General features: G+C 39.3%; 1 protein-coding gene across 9 annotated transcripts in view; it reads left to right on the forward strand.

The window, feature by feature from the left end:
* sick (sickie) overlaps positions 1 to 27,531 on the forward strand; it is a 193,147-nt gene that overhangs the window by 128,166 nt on the left and 37,450 nt on the right. For 8 of the 9 annotated variants that reach the window (XM_069112536.1, XM_069112538.1, XM_069112533.1 and 5 more), the window contains 8 exons: positions 6,266 to 6,539; positions 15,806 to 16,132; positions 16,662 to 16,889; positions 16,983 to 17,397; positions 17,573 to 17,714; positions 17,956 to 17,982; positions 19,446 to 19,690; positions 19,953 to 20,104. In XM_069112536.1, coding sequence (XP_068968637.1) covers positions 6,266 to 6,539; positions 15,806 to 16,132; positions 16,662 to 16,889; positions 16,983 to 17,397; positions 17,573 to 17,714; positions 17,956 to 17,982; positions 19,446 to 19,690; positions 19,953 to 20,104 — 1,810 coding nt within the window. The remainder of the gene's footprint in view (positions 1 to 6,265; positions 6,540 to 15,805; positions 16,133 to 16,661; positions 16,890 to 16,982; positions 17,398 to 17,572; positions 17,715 to 17,955; positions 17,983 to 19,445; positions 19,691 to 19,952; positions 20,105 to 27,531) is intronic. The other variant, XM_069112534.1, reaches the window with a different exon arrangement.

Consider the following 27,531-nt stretch of genomic DNA (forward strand, 5'->3'; position numbering starts at 1 on the left):
CGCTAAGCACAGACGAATACGAGGGATTGCCCGTCGTTAGGTTGAAAGGTACCTTTAGGACACCCACGCGAGTCTTGGTAGTAGGCCAGCGGAATAGCCGCTAGGCCGCAGGAACAGCGGTGTTTTCGTAATACGCCAAACAGCCGGAGGCGTATCATGGACCCTCTCCAGGCTTGCTAACTCGTTTGGCACAAGCAAGCCGCGTATCATCCGCTTGAAACCCAACGCGCTTTTCGGAAATTCAATATACTTGCCCCCGTCTTCTGGCTCGACCCTCTCTATATATCCTTCCACCATCGTCGTGAACCCCATAAAGCAGGGCGAGCGCACAACAAAGAAGGCAAGTTCTGAGAGCCATATTCCAACGATTACGAATCCTCCAACAATGCTAGAGAACATTATCTCTCGCTTATCCCTTAGCATTCGTGCTTTTAATTCTTTTCTACCGAATACTGTCGCTTCTGCAGCTTCGTATTTGCTCCTTTTTTTCTTTTTTTTTTTTATTGTGTCCGGGGAGAATTGCGTTCGACTGTATTCAGAGTGGCTAATGATTATACTGTGAATATTCGCGCAAATTCAAATTTTTCTGACCACAACTGGCCAAAAGTGGAAGCCGCATAAGCAAAAATTTATTTTATTTGCTGAATATCATAGTGAGTGCTATATTTGGAATATTTTATATATTGTTGCATATTATGCGCAACCTGTGCATTTTCCACTTTCAAATATCCCATAATTGCATAAAAATCCGCAGTCCACTAACGAGTTCGAAGAAAATTCGTGCCAGGAAATAAGGCAAGGGGTGAGAGCTGGCTTTCAGCACGTCATTTACGGTACTTTCAAACACAATATTTATTCTAGAATTGACACGAAATTAGGATATCGTCGAGGTTCTATTTAATTTTATCTTAATGCAGTTTCCAAGTTTGATTACTGCTCCCATGTGTGGGTATGTGGTTCCTCGTTCTATTTAATTACGGGCTTTACGCGATGAAGACAGAGTCGACGGAATTTTGACTCGCCAAGGTGGAGGTTAAACCCTCCAGGCGTTCCTAATTGCAATCATCAAACATTGAGAAAATGATGTTTACTCTTCCCTTAGTTCTTCCTCTTTTATCCCTGTTAAATCTCTTTAGTACGTCTGATCCTTCCTAACAAAAATTTATGACTTTTGTCACAGTAATCCATAAACCGTATAAAGTCCTATTAATTCAAAGCGTTAAAGAGGAACGATGTAACGACGAGTTGCGCATGCGATGCGCTGTAAGAATTATTACAAATAACGTAATATGGAAGAAAGAATTTATTCTATATGAAATTGTAATGTAATAAAAGAGCGAAGATTGTATGAAAAACGCAATATGAAAGTGAACGAATAAATTGCCACTGTGACGTACAGAATATTTCGTGGAAATAACGAATAACCAAAAGACGAATAAAAGTAGAGCAATCGGCGAGTACAGAATTAACCAGTACGTTTCAAACAATGTTCAGCAGGTGTATGTAAATACGATTGCCGTTTGAAATGTCAAGATAATTATCGAGGAATCGCAGGTACATAATAGAGAATACGTTCGGCTTTAGCATCGAACAATGATGGATTGAAACAAACAGCAAAGCGCGAAATCAATTTAAACTACCGAGAAGAGACGTGGCATTCGACGTAAACGTATACAGAAAGATAAACGTCTTTGTCTTTTGCAGACGTTGCTTCGTATTGTCCCTTTCAGTTGACAAAATGGTAAGCGCACGATCAGAGGATTCGTGTGTTGCCAAATTTTGACGTCATGCGCTGCAACCTGCAACGCCTTTTTTCTTCGATTAATTTTAAAACGTTGTCGACAACGATTTTAACCCCTTAACCTACGATTTACGTTGGAGAATTTTCGGCCGAAAATGTAAACAAGCTATTATATATTATATTATATATTATATTTGGCCCGATCATCGTACTACGGGCTATGCCCGTAGTTGTAGATTAAGGGGTTAAATCAATATAGAATACACTTATTTACATATAAATCATTAAAACATCGAACGACGACGATTTGTAGAAACCAATATCCACCAACATGGCGAATATACGCGCTAAACCACGCGTTCGATGTAATTATCCTGATAGATCGCTAAATTACTTCGCACGGAAATACTATAACTCTTTGACCGGTTGTAATGGTACACTTAATCCTTCTAATTGTTTCATAAATCACGAATTGCAACTTTCCGGATAATATGTGTTCATAGGGTATTGATTTAAATGGTCGGCTTTCGAGGCATTTGAATTTAAAATTGAAACTGCGATTGAGACTTTTTGCCTAGATGCATAATTCATAGCAGAGATGTCTAGGTTTTGTATGGTAATGCGGATTATGAAGTATTCTCTACTAGAATATGTCAGAATCCTAGACTGGCGTAAAAATTGCACGGTATAACGTGCAACGCGCAACGTTCGCGATTTCATCGTCATCATTCGTCTGATTAAAGACAAATAAAAAGAACCGCGAGTAGACGTGCATACGTTTTACCATTACCATATAATTCCATCTCTTTCAAACGAAATTTTCATTCGCCTTTGATCAAACAAACTTTTACTTAACCCGCCTCTGTCAATAAAAAATTCCAAACTGTGGATTTCTATCGTACGAGCAAAAGCTCATAGTGGGAAGGATCAGCGCTAATACAAAGTCCAATTATACCAACTGTTTGTTCCCCGACAAATGTATACGTACAAACGGAGTTCTGTTGTACTCGAAACATTGCGCAGAAAGAGTCTCATTTCTGTCCCCAAAATAAAAAAACAAAAGTAAGAAATGATAAAGAAAATAAAAAAGAGGTAGAAATAGAAGAAGAGACCGGATCGAGTAACTGGAAGGAGACGTTGGCGCAGTAGAGAAAGTTTATCTGTAAGAAAAAAAATTGGTGGTGAGTCGGTATCTAGATTCTAGATGAAGACGAGGACGTGTCGTCGCGAGACGATACGGAGTGAGATTGGCACGACGCTTGCGTGGGCGGCGTGACGTCACGTGGATCGATCCGTCGGCGGCGGTTTCGCTGGTGCGATCTGCCGGCGACGTTGCTAAACCTGGCAGAGGGCAGCTTAAGGCGCCACCAAGGGTGGTTCTTGCGCGACAGCTGAGAAGGGCGCGGAGGGTTGCACTCGGGGGTCGGTTTGACGGGAGAGACCTATCCGTAGCGTAGCGCGTAGTGGCGAGGGGTGGGGAGCATCGTCGAGAACGAACGAAACGTACGTACGTACACGAACGACGGGAAGTCGTGGTTAGCGATAGTTCTCCGGGGACTGAGGAGCCGGCTACTCTTCGCCACGTTCCCGTCCACCTTTTTGTTTCATATTTTCTCCCAATTTACACGTTCCCGGATTCGCACATGAAACCAACCACCGTCGGCCGGTTTCGAACCAACGAACCGAAATATTGTGATGTTCCGCGGAAACATTGGCCGCGTGAGGAGTGTACGCGTTAAGAACGTTGCCGAGTGACGTCCTATACGGAGGAGGTGAACCACGATTTCCGAGACGCAAGTTCAGGGTAATCCTTCGTTTCGTTTACATTTTCTTTTGTCTCGCTGAGTTTCAACGTTTCATCCTTTTCGCTGGCCTGATCACCGGATATCGGTATGTCCGGGTGTCAAGGTTAGGAAGTTTTAGGGGATGAATGACCTGTCACGAGTGTTATTTTGTCGCGAACCTTTCGGTTACCGTCCGATTCGCGAGACAGCAGAATGAGATATTTTATTTGCAACGTTCTATGTAAAGTGACGGATATTGCACGGTTTTGTGAGTTGAGAAAATGAAAATGACGATAGTATACAAAATTTGACGGGAGGGTGGTAGTTTTATTGTACGATATTTGCTTGAGAAAGTGAGAATGAAAAATTAAATGATCGAATTTACGCGAATGAAAATATATTCGAGGAATCGGTCGATCTCGTATTCCGAAGAAAGTAAACGTCGATAGCCCCGTCGAGTTGTCTTTGACATCGATTGAGATGCTATACTTTTCAATAATTCCATAGAATAGATTTTTCCGTGCTGTCTATATTTTCCCTGTATCTTCGAGTAGTTCTCGCTACTTGGAGAACTGTACATTATACATTTGTATGGACATAAGAATAACAAGAGAATCGTTATGATACTAAGAAGACAGCCATCGTGTTCGAATTATCCCGGTACGAAAATATTGATATAATATTATTACGAAGGGTCGTTAATATTGAGACAAGACGATCGTTCATTCTAACCATCGCATCTTACCGAAAAGAAAGGTAAGAAAGAATGGACGAAAATCTTGAAATGTTGATGAGAACACAGCTGTAACTTTCACCGTCTTTTCTCTACCTTTACTTTCCTTCGATCTATCTTTAAGGAAATAAAATCTTTTCGATGGAACTCGTGTTAGAGGTATTGAAAGAACATCGCTACACTTTTACTTTTCGTGACTTTACTTTTTAAATTCTTTGGTAATTCATGCGCTCTTCCCAATTATCTAAAATAAAATCTTTCACAATGCAAGGCCATCGACGAATATTCTTGTTCGAAATGGAGCAACGAGTTTCATGTCACCTTCGATTATCGTTAGATCGTACTGTTTAAGACAGCTTAATCTTGATTAAATTAAATTTATTTGACGCGAGATATAAAGTATTGAAAACGATAAAGATCAGATTTGAAGAAAGTCGACTAGACTTAAAATAAATTCCTGTATCGTTCGATATAACATGTACAGCTTACTGTTCGACATCGTATATTGATTACGAAATCTCAAACAGTAAACAATTATATTACGTTTCACGCGACGCGTATGGCGTCACGGATAATTACAACGGTATGAGAGAAACGCTAGTCGAAGAAAGCTTGTAAAGAAATGTCGGAAAAGCATTATTAGAAGCAGAACGCGTTAATCACATTAGTTGGTAAAGTCTTGCGACAGCAGTGTGCTCACGTAAGCACAGTAATCCTAATCCTAGGCGCGTGATTCGTGAATTATTAATCGCACGAGCCACGAGACTTTCCAAGATTTGCATCAGCAAATTTGTTGCTCGGAGACTTGTCTAAATGCAAAGTAAACATACATATCACACCTGCGATCGGACGCTCAGCAACCGACTTATACTACTTATAAACTAATTAGTCAACGTCCCAACCGTGCAGAATCTCCAGATCTTTTACGTCAGCTTAACAACCGCTATTGATTTCATTTCTTTATTCTCTTTGTTCAACATCTTGCCTCCTTTATCCGCATCTAATCACATTGGTATTTTAAGTATCATACCATAAGAACACGATAATAAATCATCGTAATTTGACTGAAAAATTTGCCAATGTTCTCCCGCCTCACGTTACATATAATAGCTGGAGTTTCGAGTTAAATCACGCGACCTATACAGACTTTTAAAATGCCACGAGCACAGAGTCAAGTTTTAACGTGGTATATATAAATCAACGCGTTTACCTTCAGATTACAGGTCGCGACGTTGCCAAGAAGGAAACGTTGATTCGTTAAGTTTTTGTGCAATTTTAATTGGCGACAATCACGAAAGTCGTCTAGCACAAAGGGGACGAGGTGGACGTGCGGACAGCGTCACATCGATTTAGAACAGCTCGCAGGACAGACATTGTCGGCCAAATGGATTGACTCGCGGATCTAATCTCGCTAATAGAGCAATTTCTATACGATTCGAATCCTCCCTCGTTTGACACGATTCATACTGCCGTGGTAACTACGGTGCTTTTTCAACCGCCTGCAACATTCTGTCGGAGATTCCTTACAAAAAAAGCCAACTACGCTCGTCGTTGTCTAGGTACATGCAGCTTTTATATTCCGCGCGTTAACTCATCCGGTGTGTCTTTAAATAGAAAAGCTCTGCTATAGCTGGTACTAGTCTATTCGTTGCTTGAAAATCTTCTTCCAAAGGACAAGTTATCCTACAGTGAGTACTCCGGTACTTGGGTACCAAGGTACTCTGCAATTATTTTTCTAAGAAAATTTTATTTATTAACATCTACAGAAAGATATCGATCAGATGAGATTTATCGCGACAAAGAAGCGCTGTTAGGTAACTTGAAAATCCCAAGAAAAAAAAGTGGTTACCTCACGTTAAAGCTTATTTAAGTTTATGAGGAATTACGACAACATACGTAAAGGGGCAAGCGAAGCAAAACTTGGCATAATTTTTAATTGAATATTTTTTAGAGCGGTGTGGCGTTGAGCGTAAACATTAACGAGAGTCGCACGTGCTTTTTTTTTAGATACGTGGGTGGTTCGAGGCGAGAATTATCAGGGGTGAAAGAACTGGTGACCTCGAGAAGGGTGCAGAAGAGACCCTCGGCAAACGTTGTAAGGTCGGATGGAGGTTGCATCGGGAGCAGTCCAGGAAGTGGCAGCGTCATCGCAGGCGGCTTGCTAGGCGGTTGCAGCGGTGGCAACGACGCCTTAGCGGAGTTAACCATCGAGGACCTGGCATCTATTCCCGCCGGAAATCACACCTCCGCCAATCACACAGGCCATTCCTCTCATCACAAGGTCAGCGAACTTAGCTAAATCGATATTTCGTCGGTGGTATTTATCCTTTAAATAAACGCCAAAGTATAACCGTTGCCAAACAGGATAATGGCGAATGGAAATATTGTTTACGGGTTCGTTACACGCATAGTTAATTATTCGCCAGCGCAGAATTGTTGTTTAATGGAAGCTCAATTATGTACACGATGGTTGATGCTTTCTAAAGAACAGTGAATTACAAATATTTGCTTATAATTTCATTTTATACAATATCTTCCTTTCGTCGACTCGTGGCAATAGCGGTAATTACATTTGCATAATGCACAGTTTAAACATTGTCAAATGTGTCGTTACATTGGATATTTTGATCTAAAATACTACGTATTTAATTTGTTAATTAGGGTACCACCGAATACGCATTTCTCTTTGGGACCGTGTTTCCGATAATTCTACGTTATAATATATTTTAGTCTGTTTATATGCGTGCAATTTCTGAAAACATCGTTAGGATGAACGAATAATTCTATATATGGAATAATTGTCTGGTATTTATAAAGTAGTTGGAGTAATATTCATCAGAATATTCCCCTGTACATACTTAGCGATCGATGACTCCACTTTGGTGACAAAGATGGCATGAAAATATCGCGATTCGTTGAACAGGTTGATCATTTTTGAGTGAAAATTGAAGGGGCGCGGTTATGATGGTAAATGAGACAGATAGGTACGAACGTGCGCAACAAATGCCACGATTTTCTCCCTTTGTTCATACGCTCCATCATTTCCAATCAAAGTAATCCGCCAATAGCTTGTTCATTAAACACGCAACGATAAACACGACGTACCAATTCGGTCGACGTATCAATTAGGGTTTTATTAATCAGTTGACATCGGATTGCTCGGCAAACATTGGTTGGAATTAATTAAGCTTACAATTAAATCGGAGTTCCGGTGAATCAATTCCTTTGGAAAAAAAAGAATGGTAACGAGCTGGAACAATACGAATTACCACAGGCTTTTACGTATACGCGCGTATCTACAGGACGAGAGAGAGAGAGAGGAAAAGAGAAGGGTTGATTCGCGAGTCATTGCGGTTTCTTGGAACAAATCTCTATAATTGACAAACAATTGCTCGCAGTCGACAATATAAGAACTACTCGACGTATAATAATTATTCAAGACGCATTACGTTGTGTCGTCTAATTATTGAATAGGTGCGTGCACGGTCTCACCGAAACGTAGGTCGGCAACGCATAAGCGCGGTTGCGAGTTCGTGCGCAAACAATGAAATTACAAAGCATTTCGCTTCTACATATGCGTCAGCTGTTGCGTCGTGCAGCTGCCGTATACTGGGTGGTTCATTTTAAATGTTCTACGTTCAGGCGATTGGAAATCAAGTTACGACAAAAATTGAATTAAAATGCAACCGTCGCTTTGACAATTTGCCCGTACATTTTTCTCCATCGATCTCGAACCCGAGAATTTGTTGTTATCGCGTTTGATGGCGCAGCTGAAAAGCCCGGGAATCAGCCTGTTTTAACAACGAGAAACAAAAATATTGCTCCAAACTTTTTGTGCTATGTCGATGTACACGAAGCACATCGTGCGTAAAATCATGTACAATCTAGTAAACGTTACTTTGCCTTTTGTCCCCATAAAAACCGTATATTTGCAATTTTAAAATCATTAAAAAAAAGACGAGAAAATGCCAAGGGATAATATCGTGAAAATGGAACGCCCGACGTAACAGCTTTACGCAAAAGCCAGCAATCGAACGCGCGAATATTTCTACTTTCCTCGACAAGATAATGGCGTTACTGGAAAACGACATATGGTTTTATCGCGCAACGTATTTACATGACAAACAGCAGAAATTTCTCATTGGTTGAACGCCGGTATTTTCCATCGGATAAACTGCATTCCCATGCGTGGATTCGTCAGGGGCGCATAACGCGTGCATCAAGGCACTGAGCGAATCAAAGTGTCTTTAATCACAGGAGCAATCTTCTAGGTGATCTGTACCCCTTCAAACTGGGACTTTCCCTCGCTCGGGCTATTCTCTACCGCTCTCAACTTTTTTTTTCCTATTGGTTGGTCAATCGGTTTCTCGTCCCCCGCTTCTTTCACCCGTTCCAATTTAACTTGCGCCTTGTGTATCGCGCGTTTATTTTCTCCCCTTTTATTCCCTCTTAATATACGGCGGTGCATCGCATCGCTGTAACGCTGCATGTTGCAGAGCGCTTGCATTTGACCCCCCCTTTCCCTAATAGCCCCATTCACAGCGTGGCCTCCCTTTTTCTCTCTCGCATAGTGCATAGCGCAATGCCGTATGTTGTCGGAAGTTTAGATGTTTCGTACGCGCGCATCCTGCACCATCCACCCAATGAATAAGAGGCTTAGAGGACCCCTGAGATATCTCGAGGCAACTTTCCAAGCCACTCTTATCGTAGCAAATAAAGAAGAAAGGAAAACGGAGAAAGGCAACGAGTATTCGACTCTCCGGCATTGTCCTTCGATTTGTCCACGTCGTTTCTTATATCTTTCCTATCTTACCTATTTTTTTTCTTTCAAATTTTTTATCCTTTCACGGACGACCACGTCTTTATTCCTCTTCGCCGATATTCCCGACGGTCGCTGTTTTCTTCAGTTTCCCGAAGGAAACGTTTCCTCGGGAGGTTCGTCAAAATATTTCGACAGATAGAAACAACATTCTTTGTGAAAACAGTTTCTTCGTGATACTCGTAAAGAAGCAGTTCCAGGCTTTGTCCAGCAATTGAAGAAATGGGAAATTTTACTACAATGTTTTTAACTTAAATTTGATTAGGATGTTTGAAAAGTTGAATCAAACACCTAAAATTTTGCTAAATCTCTAATACTGGGAGTTGAAATTTTACACCATCGTTGGTTGAATTTATATCGGAATACCACGACGAAAATAAAGGCTTCGGGGATCGGTATCGATTCTCAGTCCTTTCCGGGGGACGTTCTTTCATATTTTATCCTTTTGCTTCCGGCTGGTTGACTTTCTTTAGCTCTTTTTTCCTTTCTTTTTCTTTTTTCTTTATTTCTCTTTTCGTCCTCCCCAAAGACGAGAAAGGATTTGTGAAATCTTTGGAGAAACGTCTCTGTCGAGACGAAAGGCGCGAACAGCGTTTGGTGCATTCGGTCGCGTAATACAAAAAGGAACGCGTTTTGCACGAATTGGGAAGAAGGGGAAGGATTAGTGTACGCGTCGCTGTGAGTTATGCAGACGGGTCACGGCAGGTCGTCGAATGGAATCGATATCTGCTCGCTGAAATAATAACCGTTCTCTTTTCCCGACTATTCCTACTCCCTTTGACGGTCTCTGTCGTTCGTAGGCAACAGTTATCGCGAACAAAATGTAGCTATAGATGCACGCGAGGGAGGACCGTTTCGCTTCGGGCCATTTTCACGTTGCCTGCATCTATCATTGATAATACGCACGTGCTGGCTGATCATCAACCACCTTCGGAGCTTCTCACTTTCATATTCAGCCCACTGTTCCGCTAATTAGAAGCGTTGTCTTCTTTTTTTCAGATTGTATCATACTCTGTAATGATCATTAATGAACTGCGGTTGTTTATGTAAATTCGTATTTTTATAGATATAATTAAAGAAATAGAAGTCAATTGTAGACAATTGTCTTACTTGCCCAATATTACAGGGAGTAGTACAATATTTTTGCAAATTACGTGTATTCCGTGCATTTTTTGCACCTTTAAAACAGAGTTCCTAGTCCAATCATTAGTAAATCGCGGGTATTTATACAAATTCATATCTTTACGAACATAATTTAAAAATATCGAATCTATTAAACGTTGTAACAAGTACTACGCTTTGCGTATTTTGTATATTTTTGCATATTATATTTGCGTTTCTGCATTTTTGCATCTTCCAATTTATAAATGCATAAAAATCCACGGTTTAATCTTTAGTACTTAACCATATTTATTTGGATGGAATTTAAAACGAATAATTTAGCGCGGTTTACATAAATTTACATAAATTTGAATACGTGTTTCGTATTTCTAGTTCATTTTGTAGGATTGTCGTCAATTCGATACAGCCTTCCTTCACGTCGATATCCCAAGGTAAAACTTGACGATACGTTGAATCGAATTTGTCGTGTGGCAAATGATACACGATGGTTTGTTTCTTTCGCCGAGACAAGTAGGGAAGTTCTTGCAGCCTTTTAGTCTGGGCACAAAGTGGACGTAGAGTGATGCAGCGCAGTATATGCAACCGCATTTTTGCGCGTAAAATTTCTACGTTACAAGATGCATATTAAGCGCAGAGTGACGCAGCGCAGCATAAGCTCGGAGGAAGTAGCATGCTCTGCGTTATACAGCAGTTTATGTTCCAACTTCTTGTAGTTTTAGACGTCCGAAGACATCGTTCGCGTTGATCTAGGAAATCTATATTTAAAATTTAAACTTCATTCAGATATGATAGGAGCTATTTTGCTGTTTGTATAGTATCGATAAAAAAGACTATGAGAAATGGCAGAGATACGCTATTGGGCTGAATCTGACTGTGATAAAAATCCTGCTGTATAACTTGATGACCGTGCGGCGCAAGAAATTACTTTTCACGTGCAACCTAACGCAGCTTATATAATTTTCGTTTATTTTAGAAAAAAAACCTATGGTATGCTACGTTATTGTATATTTAGCTTGACAAAAGTGAAGGGAAATTGCGAAAGAATAATAAAGAATAATGGAATAACGGGTAATAATATTTCCACTGCATTTTTATTGTACAATTGGTTGGCAAATTGAAAATTGTACGAGAGAAGTTTCCCGCGTTCCGAATTTTGCGATATTTCCGTAATTTATGTTCTTTCTCGAGTTTGGTTTATCTCTTTCGCGTAATTACCCTATTAAACCGAGTAAGACGTAAAGGGTATACGTTTCGCTTTTCCACAGTTATTTCATCTTTCTATGAATACCCATTCAGCCAGTGGCTGGTTTATTTTATTCGAAATATTTGCGCGGTAATGTAAGAGCATTACGAATAAATAAAACTGCTCATTAGCCGAATTACAATCGTCGTTAATGAGCGGCAATTTTCACTGAAACCCAGAAAATGTTCTGCCTTTAGAGGCAAATAGATCGATCTCTCTTTTCAACTGATAATTCAGACCTCCCTACGTTAATAATTGTTTTATACAAATTAGTAGGTTTAACGTACCGTCGAATAAAATGACTTATCATTGATAAAAACGAAAATTTCTCTCTACGTGCGTTCCATAGCTGCACACGCGAATGCAATAATTATATTGAAATCTTAAACTATCCAACTTAAAAGTAATATTCAATCGAATTACTCTTTCTTGTCTTTGGCATTAATTAATTCTCGATAATATTGGAATATCTATATCGTCGATGTGAAAATATATATTTAAAAATTCTGTGCTGTTTATGCAAATCGTTAAAAAAAGAAGGGAATGGTAGACTTCAACCCCTTCGTTGCTATTTTCAGATATCCATTTTGTGGTCATTTTAGATGATCAGTTAAGCCGAGTTAAAGGGTTCTCCGATATGATACCGTTCCCCTTGAAAAGTTAGTTCCTTCTATAGTCGATAATCCGTATAGGATAATCCTCGATTTTCCTGGTTCGAGTCGGAAATCCCTGACCGACCCGAAATGTAATCAGTTTTCACGTAACGTTTCTTTTCCGCCTTTTGAACTCTGCCACTTTTTCCCCAGATAAAGCAAAAAAGGGTGAAAGACGATGGGGTGTGGCTCGCGTGGCACCTTATCATTTACAAACCAATGTTCCTTTTACTCTACTTTCCCTGCAAATCGCGTTATTTAAATACCCACATAGATTACATTAGTCAGCACACGCCGCAAAGTAGCCAAGTTTTTCGATCGTTTCTATATCTTACAATTAATAGAGATTTTATACGTATCGATGTATTACATATTGTCATAGATTTTATAGTTAGTGAAAGGTAATAAATTTGTTATACTTTAATATTCTTTTTTTCTATTTCATTACAAAAGATATTCTACAAGAACAAAAAACGTATTTCTATTAATTTTGATACTTACATACTTGTATATTATTTATCATCTAGATACTAGTTAGATTTTCAATGTTTACCATCTTTACAGATTTACAGATAGGATAAATAGATGGGATAATTTTGCGCTATATCTTCATCTTTTTCAACTCCAACCTAACTGGGATTTACGATTGCAACTCTACATCTGTCTTACTATTATTTTAAAACCCGAAATAAATTACTCTGGCCCTTTTTTTTTTACCAGATAGAATTTACATTCTTTCTCTCTAATTTACATTGTCTGTCATTTCGACTGATCCGTAACAGCGCAGGAAAAAAACATGCAATCTTGCGAAAGGAAATTACGCGTGAACGTACCACATGATAATAAAGAGTCGGTGACTCGTTGATGTTTTGGTCGGTGATACTTTTTGCGGCAGCCTGTACACAACCAATGTAGTATTCGGTAGCCGGGCGTTAGTAAGTAGTATCGTGGCATAAAGTGGGGAGCAGAGTCGGTGAGCAATGGATCGTCGACCCTCGCAGTCGGCAGTTAACGTTCGTCCGACTCATGAAAACGTGACGTTCGTCGAAGGTGGTGAAAAATGTCAACGGTGTTGAAAAAACAATTTTTCGTAAATTTCTCACGGTGAAAGCTGTGCTACCGCGCCGTGCTCGAGGCGTTTTCATTCGCTACGATACCTACCAAAAAAAAAAGAGAGAGAGAGAGAGAGAGAAAAAAAGAAGGCCAACTAAATGACGCACGTTCGAAGAACCCTCGATGAAATCATCTAATTCGCTGAGAGACGAAGGAACCCTATAATTTTCTAAGATGGATATTCTACCTCCGTAATGAATATTTAGTGGTGTTCCGTGCTGTGGATCGGTTTCACGCCTTGCTGTTTTCATTGCAAAGTGACTCTTAGCTGAATAGGGAAAGAGTTTCACGGTACTGTTTGCACGGTTGCGGTTAATGAAGAGCGGCTTTCAAATTTCGTGTTTTTAGACGAAACGTGGCGAGAAATCATTTGCCGCACAGCTATGTTTCTTCCGTGTTATTTAAGGAGAAGCAGCTTTAATATTCTTAGCTTTTCTAACATAACATCATTATCGTTGTTTCATATTTTTTTACCTTCTAGAAGAAACTTAATTCCACGGAAACTTTAATTTTTCCATATATTTGCATAGAGCGAAAGATTCGGTTATTTTAAACCATGTAAAACCTAATGTCACGTTTGTAAATTCAAATTAAATGCTTTTATTAGACAAATATCGAGAGGTATTTGAAATTCGTGTTGAATGAAGAGTGTCTGGAACAAATAGGCACCCCAGTTAAATTGCACTAGTCGTCGAGGGTAACAAGGGTGGTTCTGCTCGAGGGCTATCCCTTAATTATCCCGTGCAATGACGCATTCGATGTTCACACAGGTATTCCACCGTTATCGATCCTTCGAAACTAGTAGACACGTGTATCAGTGAGCATACGCAATACCGGCTGTCAAGAACACTTTACGAAGCTGGCCGAATTAATTTTACGAGTGGTACGTGTTCAGTGCGTGTAAAGCTACGTGAATAATCATCCAATGTGACAAGAACGAGTGTAATTAACTATAATCATTCTGTTAAACCGGTCGCGAACGATCGAGTAACGATACAACAACTGTATGCGTGCGTCTGTATGAAATTAAAGGACGCTATTAGCGTACAGTTTGGAATACGTGACACATCGATCAAAGTAGAAGAATGGTGAGTTTATCTACGAGAAAATATTTCAAAGTTAGGTTTTATCACTTTACGAGAAAAATGTTATCGTTATTCCAGATAGTTTTCAGGCTCATAAAATTTTTTTTCACATTTTTTCCGTGTAGTTGGAGCGCCGTTCGACTGCACGCTGGTGCTGTCTGAACGATAACATTTGCTCCGTTAGAAAAAGGAATGTTTTCACGAGAACATTTCTGAAAATAAACTAACTGGAAACGAAAGAATGAAAAACGTAGCCGACGTTGGCGTCTTCTACTCGAAATAAGGCACCGTTTGTTTGAATTTTTGTGGCAGTAGTGTCATCCAAAGATAAAAGAATCGCCCGATATTTGTTATTCTTCGATCGTTTCTTCGTGTAAAGTTAGAAATTACCGTCGACGAGAACCGTGTCTCGATCGAACTGCGAACACGTTTCTAAGGGGCAGTAAGAGAAAAAGCTGCGTTTGACCCACGGGGATCTTTTGTCTCGCTTATGGCCTTCTCGTAGTACGTTTACGATCCGGGTAGTAAAAACCCGAGGTACCGTTTCTAACCCCGTGAGTCATTTGCTACGCGATATAACTCCGCGTGGTAAATGAAGGGATTGGAGAGAATCAGAAACGGAGCAGCAACGGAAAGATCGATGAACGTTGGTTGGGTACATTTGTCGGATCGTTTAAAGCGATTCGATCGATTGCATCGCGTGAAAGTGGTTGCCGAACGAGGCTTGACAGTATGTGGAACAATATCACGAGTTGTTCGCTATTTTGACACTTCGTGGATTGTTAGTTTTTATGAATCGTAAAATCTGCCGGTCCGTAATAAACGTAGGTGGATAGGAGGCTGTAAAAAGAACGTCATAAAGGAGAATACATAACCGAAAAGGAGGAAAATAATATTAACATCGATGTGAAGATTAAACTATTCATTGCAAGAATAAATACTCAACTTTTATTTCTGTATCGTATAAAAAAATAGTGTTTCAAAAGGAAAGAGAACATTTAATTGGAAATTTGAAAAAAGGAAAAGAAACGAAGAATAAAATATTTGACTCCTAGCATTCTCATAACTCAAACAGTAAAGGTCATACAGCAGTGCAAAAAGATCTTGTACTCCTTCGAGCAGTTGCCGCGCCGTTCCGGCGCCCTCTTCTGAATCATGCTATGAGGGTTCTGATTCTCGCAAACCGCGCGCTCGAGAATCGATAGTAGTGAAATTAACTTTACCGAAAGTCCTTGACCCAGGTCGCGAGTTTGATTGCAGCGGCACCGATGATATCCTATTACGCGTTTAAAGGCTACCGACAAGAATTTCGCAATAAAATATTTTAGAAATATTCCAGCAGGATTATTCCACTGAAATTACATTTATAGCGACGCCTCTTTACACTTTAATTTGATATTACGATCAACACGACAGTTACAATAATAATAACAAGTTGTGTTATTTATAATAATTCGTCGAGTTTTTTCAAGCGTGTTTTAATCAGAAAAAATTGTTTGTTTCCGTAAACAGAGGGTGCCGGGTGGTGGAGGCGTGATTGTGGGGGGTGGCGGTAATTCGGCCACCCCCCAGGGTGCACAACAGGGTAGTAACCTGGTATACCGTGTGGTGAGCTCCAGACATCCTGGTCATCATCCGCACGTGAAAAAGTCGGACAGTTCTCAGCAAACGGACAACTCGGCGTTCAAACATCAGCAACAGCCAGGCTTGAATAGCTCGACGAACAGCAGCTCAAACAGCCAGCAATGGAAAAAATATATCGAGGCTGGAGCTGCAAGGGATCGGGAGAGAGACAAGGAGGCTGCACCTCCGAGTCCTAATCCCTCCAGGCGATCTCAGGTAAACATTTAAACAGTTTTGTTCGTTCTTACGTCGTTGTATCACCGGACAATATTGATTTTTTGAGATAGTCGGTTTAGCGAGCTTAATGCAGTCTTTGAATTTTATTTCTGTAGAAATTTCTTTTTAGAATTTCCCGATCCTCGAGCTTACGATTTAAGTTCCGATAACGCGTGCCATAAACAACGACCAGATCGGTCACACGTCGAGCCAACATCACGGTTTGACTGAGCGTTCAAAGTTGTGCGAATCGCACATGTCTTTTGATATGTAAATGCATGTGTAAGGTACAACTAATTTTATTTTGCAAGATGTTTGATAAATAATTACTACCAATCGATCGTTGAACAAAAAAGATTTATTATCTCGAAGTAAATAATGAATCAACAACAACGACGTACCACGTTTCTCACACGTGTTGTTTATGTTTGACCCGATCGACGTACCACGTCTTTCACACGATATTGTAGGTTAAGAGGCTAACCCCTTTAGGTACTTTCATGTTCTGACTGAATAATTTCTCTTTCAGGAGAAACATCGGAAACAGGCCATGGCTGAGTATGCGAACGGCGAAAAACCGCAGAAAGTTTCATCGGGAACATCAACGAGCGGCAGCAGCAAAGTTAGAGGTGTACCACAGAGTTTCGGATATGTTAAGAGACACAGCGCTGGCACCAGCCCCAGTCCCAACGGAGTTCAAAATGGTGGCAAAGATTCGACGAGAACTGCTCAAGTTAGCGCAGTTCCAAGAACGAAGGTAAGATCGCTCAGTTTCTTTTTAATTTTCTACACGGCGGTATATTAGGCGAGCATTAATTAACGGATCTTTTGTTTTCGTGCGACATTGCAGGTCAAAGTATCCGGTGGTACTCAAACATGTACTACAGAACTTCAAGCCAACTCTTCCACGTCGAATCAAGGACATCATTATAAGAGTTACAGCCTCACAGGTCCTAGCGCCAGCCAACTTTCTCAATCAGTGCGAGATCGTCTTATGCTCGGATCGCAAAGTTTACCAAAGCCTGGTAGCCCAGAATTCACGGCGCTATTTGCATCCGCGCATCATCGCGAAAGAGGATCCGGTGCAGGACCAACGGCTACTTCCTTCTCACCGCGGGTGCTCAAACCATCAGATGGAAGTCTCAGCGATACGTGCAGCAATTACGCGGCTCCTGATCTGCAAGGATATTACACTCCCAATAGTCCGTATACTACATCTTGGATGAGACACAGCAACACGTACACGCCAAGTGGACGTTCTCAAGGCAAGTTTTTATGCCGTTTCAAACATATTTTAGGTCAACTCAAGTGTTACTACTTTAGCTTGTCATTTTTATAAATTTTACGTTTTACTACTGTCAGAAAATATTGAAATACCTTTAGGTCAAAGACTAGTTTTTGAATTATTTATTTTGAAAGGAAAAATTTGTCTAATTTCAGGAATGGGATTGTGCGAAGCTGACAGCGTAGAATCATTAGGATCGCATCGGGCAAGTTTAACACACGCTCGCTTGTTGATACATCAGAGAGACTCGACAGGATCTCCAGCTCCACCGAGACTTAATAGAAGCAATTCTATTAGGTAAATTTACAGAATAGTTTATTCGCTGCATTAATTTTCACGATATTACATCAAATTTTGTTACAAGTCATTTGCATACATCCATATGTATAGATGCATGACTAGAGGATGCAAATTTTTCACCACATTTTTTCAAACGATCAGTTTCAGCTTTTTTCTGATTCTTTTTCTAATTAACCACTCTATGACAGCGATTGCTCGTTTACGGTGAAATAACGCAGATCATTTGATACCGTTCTAGCCATCTGCGGGACAGGACATTCCCAAGGTAGTGCGAAAATCTAGAATACACATTCGTCGAGCCTGTTTTCCATGCATAAGTATTGAAAGAACGAAACCTTCGAGGGTTTTGTACCCTACACGTATACACGAGTGCCAATTATACGCACTAAAAACACACATGTCCATGTGCACTTACTTCTGTCGAGTTTTACATTTGTATTATTGATTTTAAATACTTTAGTTATTATTTTGTTAAGTCGGTTCTATTTTGTATTTCGTATTTGTGATTGATATGTGCTTCTTATCCAAACGCATGTAGTTCCTCGACTAGTGTGGTGCGGATTAAAACGGTAACAGATATAACGTGCCTCTTTCTCTCAATTTATCGTTTTTCCTGTCAGAGTATACGCACTTCTCGTTAAGTGCTAATTAATTATTTACTCATTCCTCGTTTATCAATGACTTGATCCTCGCCATACGAGTTAAGGATTAAGGCTTATTTGCACAGCGAAAGGAAACATTTTACGAATATGTAAAGCTCGAAGGTTCTTTTTGCTAAAAATATCTTCGACGCTACGATGTACCTGAGTTTAATTCCGTTTGAAATACTTTTCCGTGAAAGTCAACTTTTTTATCGTTTATTCGTCCTCTTTCGCTGTGCTATTACAGAACCGTACGAGTGTATACACGATCGAGAAGCGGCACTCGACATTCAGACTAAAGGGGAATTTATCTTTTAATTAGGAGCCTCTTCTAGATCGACTAATTACGTATACACTCGCTAGGTAGATGGACGTGTTTCCATCGACGTCCTAAGTCAACCGAATACCAGATGCAAAGAACTACTCTTGTCTGACGAATCGATCGATCTATGTGGAATTTTTCCGTTGAATTAACTTTAACGAGCTCTCTCTCTCTCTCTCTCTCTCTCTCTCGCGTGCGCGCGCGCGGTACGAAGCACGTCAATTTCTTCGCATCTGAACATTTTCATTTCAAGGACACGCATACACGTATACGCGATTGTATTCAGGAATGGAATATGCTTTTCTCCGAGATTAATCTAATTTCTGAATGCAACCAAGCGTAACAAGCTATAAATATTCAGTAATTGTGCTTTCTATCGTTTGAAAGAAAATACTTAGGTAATCTCGTGTGTATGGAAGATACAAACACTTTCTATAACGTGAACGAGATTTTGTAAATTATTTGAACGTCTTCTCTTCTTTCAACATCGATATTAGACGTTTATCGATGCACGTCGCGCGCTTTCTATTCTTCGAAGATGCAAATAGTTCGTTAAACAATCGTGACAATTATTATATATCGAATATCGTTTCATCGCATCAACAACTACGGTATCGTAGTAATAATTTCGACTACAGAAATACTTAATGATATAATAGGATCGATTGAAAGAACTTTTTGCCTATCTTCGGAGGCATTTACGATATAATACCGCAACGTTTCTTTCTACCAACTATTCAGATGTTTAAACCTCTGTTTTCGCAGATCCACGAAAAGCGAAAAAATGTATCCGTCAATGTTAGCTAGAGGAAGTGGAGCTTCGTCTTCCGTTGGCGAGGAAGTCGGAGTCGGAATAGGAATGGGCGTAGGCGTTGAACCATATTACAGCGTTCCTGTAGGATCTACCGGGTGTACGGGACAACACTGGTCTCAACCGACGTCTCCAACGCCTACGCACACTTCTCGGCAACCACCTAATCTTTACCAACACGTGCATAAGGACGACGATAGTAAGTTTCCGTTTAAAGTTATCCTTATTTTTTTAAACATCATTTTTACCAACCGTCGAAGATACGGTATGTTCTGTTACATAACTTATCGAGGAATTAACACCAAAGTAAACTCGGAGGAACGTCACAGAAACGCGTAACACGATAGCGTGCATTTTTGACATAGAGATACGCACAAGTTTCCTGCGATATCGCTTTTCATTTCCAACCTTTTGTCAAAAATAAATGAAAAAAGGAGAACTTTCTCTTCTTTTGCCTTCAGTCCACGGTTCTTCTGTATCTTTGGTATCGACAGCGAGTAGCCTATACAGTTCAGCCGAGGAGAAACAGGCACACGAGCTGAGAAAATTACGACGAGAACTCGTGGACGCTCAAGAGAAGGTTCACTCGTTGACTAGCCAACTGTCGACAAATGTGAGTACATATTAGATCGATTATCGTAGCGATAAAGCAAGCTTGACGTATATTAACTACCTGCTACTGTTCGCTTTGAGTTGTTCGTATTTTGTAATTTCTGTACCGGTCTATTAAACTGACGTCATCGTGATATACAGTTTCTCAAGGCGGATCTGTCCTACTCCGACGAAACAAGATACGTTCATTCTTATTGTATCAAACGAATTGGTGCAAATGATTAATCATAATTAATCGAACGAGCCAACGGTTAGCAAAGTTACCATTTCATAGTCACGGTTTGCTTTAACGAGCTAGATCCGACCAAACCTGTTGGTACAATTTTCTCCATAGAACACCCATATATCATTCTTGCAATGGTTTATATACATTAGCAAAGTCCATTACCTTTGTTTTGCTTGCTAAGTGTATTTATATGTTACGTAACGTGGAAAACGATGAATAACGCGTATACAGAAATTAAGTGTTAAAAGGACCTTCTGAATTCCATTATACGCATGCTTTTAAATAGATAAACAAATAGCAATTGTGTTCAAGGTAATCGTTTCCTTTCTTGTCAACGCATTTTAGAATACAATGGTTAGCGTAAAAGAATATTTTTACGCTAACTTTTCGTTTCAAAATCATCGATAGCTTTCTAATTGTAATTTATACCTATTTGTTGTGATATTACTTATAGAGAAAAAGTATCGAGATAAAAAGGAAACATGAATAATTTAAATCATTTCAAAGACAGAAAACGCAAATTCCACGAAATTACATCTTTTTCTTTTAAAACTTTTCTCTTAAAGTCCAAATTTTATAACGTCGTTGCCGTATATATCGAAACAGAACGCGAGTTTCCTATCAAAAGAAGGAAACTTATAACTCGCTTCGACGATTTACGAAACCGATGAAACGTTGAAACGATTTCAAACGACCCGCGTTCTACCACACAGCGAAAGCGTCCGTACAGCTGAATGGCTGTTCACCAGGGAAGATCAGTGGCCTCAACCAATCGGACGCAAAGCGGCCACTTACGGGCATCTTGGATCACCGTAGCGTGGATCGGTAGTCAGTTTACATTCAGTTTGTGCCGAGACGCGCTACTTTAAACGTCGTATGTTACTTTATATACGTCGTGAATACAAATAAACGCTCGATGTGTTTGTTGATCGAAAGTGAACGATCGAATACATCATGGTTCGGCTTAGTGGAAAAAAGTGGTAGCAGATTATTAGCGCGAAAAATTGATTCGTGTTCTGTCAACGTCTTCGGTTGGTGATCGATCGGCGTCTCGATCGGCGGCTGGATCGATGTGCGTGAAACGCAGTCTTCCAACGCGGCAAAGTGGTTGAAAGAAAAGTAATCGAAATGGAGTCGTTTGTCTGGTTTGATTTTTACGAATGTAAATGGTGATCCAGTCGTCTCCTCTCCATAACTTATCGACCACGGTTCGTTCATTTTATAAATTATCAGACATTATCGTTTTACGCTCGTGACACTTCCTACATAGATTTGTTTACCATTTTAATTCTTATCTTCTCGATATCAGCGCAGAAGTTACCTAGATAAAACAGAAGTTCGTATTTTATACGGTAACGTTCTTGAAAAATTGAACAGGCGATAGTCCGTGTAATCCTCTGAATTATAACTCACGCGTATATAGCTCAAAAAATGGTAAATTATATTGTTTCCCTGAATATGTTTTAGGCAGTAAATTTAGATCGTGTAAACAGGATAGACGATAAAAACTTGTTAGGATACGATAATTCGAACTGTGTGACGCAGCTCGAAAAAGAGACCTTCGAGCCGAAGCAAGTCTCATCGGCAAGTTATATGGGATACACATGCTGAGATACAAATTACGAGCAAATCGGCCGGCTCATTTGAACGCGATCTTAGCCCGTTAACGAGCGCGTAATCGCGATACGATCGTCAAGTATATCGCGGATCGATTAACTTCCGAACCAAAGCACGCACATTTGCATACAGATTTTGTGTTTCTCGTTATTGGATTAACAAGATAATAGTTACACTTCCGATTTCGATTTTTACACATGAAAAATAACGAGTATCGTGACAAGTAACTTAGAAGGCTTTAGGACACGATTGTTAGCAAAAAAGAAAAATATATTTTTCTATTAATTTTTCATTTCAAAATCATCGATATTCTTCTAAATATAATTTGTATCTTTTTGGTAGAACTTCTAGTAAAAGCATACATATGGGTGAAAATCCTGGTTTTCTAAATCAAGTATACATGAAAGAGGAAGCGGAAAAGATGATATTATGAACTCATCAACCTTTTTCTAACATTTAGCGGTATTAGAATCATGAGAGGGTCGGTAACTATAATGGTCGCAAGCTATTGACTAGAAGTTAGAAATAACAGTAGGTTAAAAATATTACGTAAAATTGAAGGAGCGTTGTTTTATCTTGCAAATCCTTTCGCTACAAAGAAAAGTCATAAGGACTTCTTTAGGTCGTAGAGCGAGAATAACGAGAGAAATGTTTTACTTTAGTGTTATTTCTCTTACCGGTAATTTACCAACTTGGTATATATATATACATTAAAGACATTAGCATCACGGTATCGCATTGGATTTCTACAAATGTTGAAAAAAGTAACAGTCCAGCCCCCGAAGTTCGTTTACCTCTGGATGAATATCTATATAGAACATGTTCAGCACAATGATCACGCACGGTTACAAGAAGATACAAATGATTTACACTAGTCTCGTTGCTCGACACGCTATGAACCCTTTCGACGATGCGTTTAGAATACGTAAAAACGAGCTATCGGTAGCACGACTCGAGGACATTTGGTTCTAAGTGGGCAATTTTCTGAAGAAATAGGAAATTTTCGATATCGGATGCGCGATCGTTGTTCGTGAATCGTCGGACACAAGAGTCGCATATATGGTAGGAAAGAAGCGCGTCGAGGATAGTTCCTAGGAAACGAGGGATCTAACTCGAGTTGCGATCATTTTTGCGCTACTATATGCGACCAGTATCCAACATTCCCGACGCGTACACCTTCGTCCACTATCGTCCTACCTTATTTTCTTCTCTTTGTCTTTTTCTCGCGTTTCCGTTTCTGTCATCGACTGGTGCGGCAGTCGGGTCGACCGTCCGTCACTCGTGCGACCGGTCGACGACGTACCGACTACCGAGCAATTGCGATGACTCTTGCCAACGGGAAAAGAACTGTCTGTATGGACTCGGAACTCGCGATCTTTCCTTCCACCATCGCCATTTATAGTTATTGACGCCTTGTATAGTTGTTAATGGTTCCTTGTTATGCCGATTCACCGACATATCCTTTCTTCGATGATGTATAAATTTTAATAATAATAAACGCGCAGTTATCGAAATCGATCGCTCTAATGTCGCCAGTAAACGACTTATCTATTCATTTAGGGCAGCGATCTTCGAGCTTTCCTCGTCTTGCTAATTACTGGTTAATAAAATTACTCTTAGCTGGTTACTACGATTCTGTGGCACATCAGAAAATATATTATACGTTATATTATATATAATATATATATGTGATATTTTTCAAGACACGTTGTTTCGACGTTTGTTATAATTTTATTCGATAATACAAGGGAAAAGAGACTAGTGTCTCTGACTAAATAGTTAGGTATTTTAAAGGTATATTTAAAATATTCCTGCGCCACACCTGTAGATCTCTCGTGGCAAAGCAATAGACAGCGGCACACTGGTTGAAAATCGCTGATTTAGGGAGTTGAACTAGTTTTCAACGGTTATCTCTAAACGAGCGGTCAGGAATTCTGATTTAAACGATATGTTGGTCACTGTTTAGGAATTGATATTCATCGAGATGATAATTGAAAGAAATTCTAGAAACCTCGATTTAAGTAGCTCGGAATTCTGAGTCGAACGGTTACTTGTTTAGTGGGTGAACATAGGCTGTATTAATGAGAACGTTCGCGTAAAAGAAATAAATAGAGGCTTTTAATTTTTTAACTTTAAAATATGAAAATTATCACGCATCGGCTATCTCGTTAATTTCTAAATGATGTTCTCGGTGATACGAGCTTACATACTTACGTGTTCCGGTCTACTCGCTAAGAAAGAAATACGAAATATAGGAGAAACATTATTTACCATTTTTAATGTACTGGTAAGAAATCAGGTAATTATTAAAGTATAAAGTAATTTTTAATAAGCCTTTCACAATAATATGAATTATTAACTCTGTGAAATTCTTTTTGAACGAAATTCAACGATATCCGTTCTCGATGTCAGAGAATTATTAATCGGATGTTTTGCAAGAAATCAAATTTCCTTAGCAATTTTTTACGAAACTTTATATTGCACCTACTGTTACACAAATTTTCTCAAAAATAAAACGCATCGATCTTGCTCCTCTGAAGCTAAAATCGTTCAAATGACACGAGCCATAATTAACGGTACAGCTAATGCAGCAAACACGTGCAGTGTTCCGAAAGACTTTCGCTCGTTTTGTTTATGCGCGTAACATTCTGGGCAATTTTGGATGAATCATTACGAAGCAACGAGAAAGTTCTTTTTCTTGCAGGATAGATCCAACGACTTCTATCTAACTGCCGTCGAATGCAAGTTTCTATCTCGAATGCAACGTAAATACACTCGTGCCGATTTTTTTTCTTACCGGTAAAAGCTGTGGACAAATTAAGCCTTATCTGATAAAAAGAAGTGTAGCAATTGGTTGTTATGACAAGCATTATGAAGAAATATCGTAGCTACTTACGTGGGAAAATGACTAATTATATTGTTCACGCGCTCGGTGTTTCACCATTGACAATCTTTTGCTAGTAATCGAAATTCCAATAGATGCTTTTAGCCGGAAGCCAGGCAACACGTATTAAATAGCAGGACTTTCTAGACCAATCGACATGGTTGGAAATGCTTCATATACGGCGTTCCTATCAATCTAATATCATACGAAACGACCCTTATGTAACTTATTAATAAGAGTCGATGGAGATTTACTATCTGTGTCTGTCAACCGATCGATCAGATATCAGTTTTGATTTTTCAATGCATTTCTCGATTTAACTATCGATAGTTCCTTATATTTTTCTTATATCTTCCTACGTTATGTATTTTTTTAATCACGTTTTAAACTTTATTTAAATATTACAATCCAGAATTTTATCCGCTTGCAAACTAGGTCGTTTCGTCAGTTTATTGTACTCGTATCGCTTTTACTAGCTGAACATTCTTCCAGGAAACTATTCGGAGTTTAGAGTTGATACTAAAAAGAAATTGAAATCCCGAGAGTAATTAGTTTGTTGTATGTAAATTAGTTACAATGAACGTACATCGAGCCGATTTTCACGAATCGAGATTTCGTCTAGTTCCCAAACTATTTATATCTGTTTTCTTCTTGTTAAAATTGCTCTTCTGCGAGGAAAGTTAGAGATTTGCACTGGAAAATGAAAGCCGTGAAAGTAAATTCATGTGACATGGTCGCAACAAAGATGCAACGATCTTTTTAAACCTAATTCTTTCTTCTCCCATACGAATCGATCTTCCGGTCTTCCGATTATATCCTTCCCTCGACGATTCTCTTGAATAAGTATTTTATAATTTGCCAACTAAATTGGCTCTTTTACTGTTTTACGCGTAAACGAAATATAATTCCGAAAAACCCAAGGCCATAATTCGTAGATTTTATCGTTACAACTGGTCGATAATTTAAGCGGCGTATATTATGCATCGGCAGATGGTAGAGCTTAAATGAGTCAGCGAACTATAAAAATTTGCGGAGGCGATTATCAAATCCAACGACGTGAAGGATGTGTCCTGTTGGGTCGTAACGTAAATCGTGTGATGCGTTTTAATTTATAACGTTTTAAAATTAGGATTGCCTGTGGAAACTTAAACAAATATTTGAATTCGACGCTATTTTTAGATCTTGATGTTCATTGAAGTATGAATGGCAATTAATGCCTTCACGGTCGATAATTCTAGAGCATATTTACAAATGTAACGCGCGCCTTATGAGCAAAGAAAGTTTACAAAACACCAAATTATTCTATGTAAAATCGTGAGATTATAAGAGAAGCTTATATAATTTGTAATTTTTCAATCTGCTGATATTATTAGTTAGTAAATTATTGTACAAGAGGATCGCAATCGTGATCACGTTCGTAATGATAAAACTACATAAACTACCGTTCGTGGCATACTTTGATATTCCGACAAAATCTGAAAAACGTGGAGACGACTTCTTGTCGCAATTGAACAAACATTGTAGAGAAGAGTCGTCCCTTCGGTGCATCGGTCGTTTTCGTTTTTTCCTCACATAAGTACATACGACTGGAGATTTACGGCCTCGGCTGACCCTATGCTTTTACAACTTCGGTTGGAATAATCGATTCTCGGCCTTAGGACACCGTACCACTCCCCCGTGAAAAGTACGTCCACTATTCTTCGTAGGGCGTCGGACCCTGCATCCTGAAACTCAGATTTGTCATCGGTCTTGCTCGTAAATCGAACACCGTTCTCTGATGTTACGAACTTTTTTAAAATATCGTTAAGCGTAGCGACAACTACGCGGCAAGATGTTTGCGATGTGCGAAATTTTCTAGAGTCTCGTCGTTTTCGTTGTAACAGAATATGATGGCCTTTCACATTTTATTCGAAGAGGATGAAATTCAAGAGAAAGAAGAGAGGAAACTTCGAAGGAATTCAAACCTCTGATTCGATTTATAAAATTATACAGTGACAGTCGAAAATGAATTTTAAAAATTTGTATAACATTGACTTAACTACAAATTCTTACCTATGTTTTTTTACTATTAATTCGTATATCTCTACGTCGTATCTCTTCGATCAATTTTCAATTTATGCAACGTACGCGTAAGAATTTTGAAATAAATTTCGTATCTTCCAGGTGTATGCTCATCTTCGACTCTCATCTCGTTCTAAAGAAAAAGCATCTACAGTTAGTTTATCACGAGAAACGAAGATGCAAACAAAAGAAGCAAAGAATATCTGTGTCAAAGTCAAGCCATGACTGCAATCTGTAATGGCTATAATTGAGTGGCTTTTACCTTTTAGCTAAACCGCCTGCATTTTCCTCTCTTAAGACCAATGGAAAATCTGTTATCTAGAGTCATTAATTACAAGAAAAGTTTCTAGATGGACGATAAGTGGCAACGTTGTTCAGGATATATCGCTAGCCCAGATGCAACCTTGTTTCTGCTGTATTAGCAATTCTAGTGTATGACGGTATTTTTCTTACCATATTGTTGCGTCATATGATAATCCAACGCGCATATTTACAATTAATCTTCGACATAACGTGACACGCGCGACTTTACAACTTGTGCGCAGTTTCCGGTCTGTCCGGTAAGATTCCTCGTTTCTTTTGCCAGCGGGAAACTTATTTCTTCCAAGGAAACTTTATTTGAAATTCGTATTGACTTAAT

This window comes from Bombus flavifrons, chromosome 5 (genome assembly GCF_040668555.2).
Source record: "Bombus flavifrons isolate JBK064 chromosome 5, iyBomFlav1_principal, whole genome shotgun sequence".
In the NCBI taxonomy this organism is placed as follows: domain Eukaryota; kingdom Metazoa; phylum Arthropoda; class Insecta; order Hymenoptera; family Apidae; genus Bombus; species Bombus flavifrons.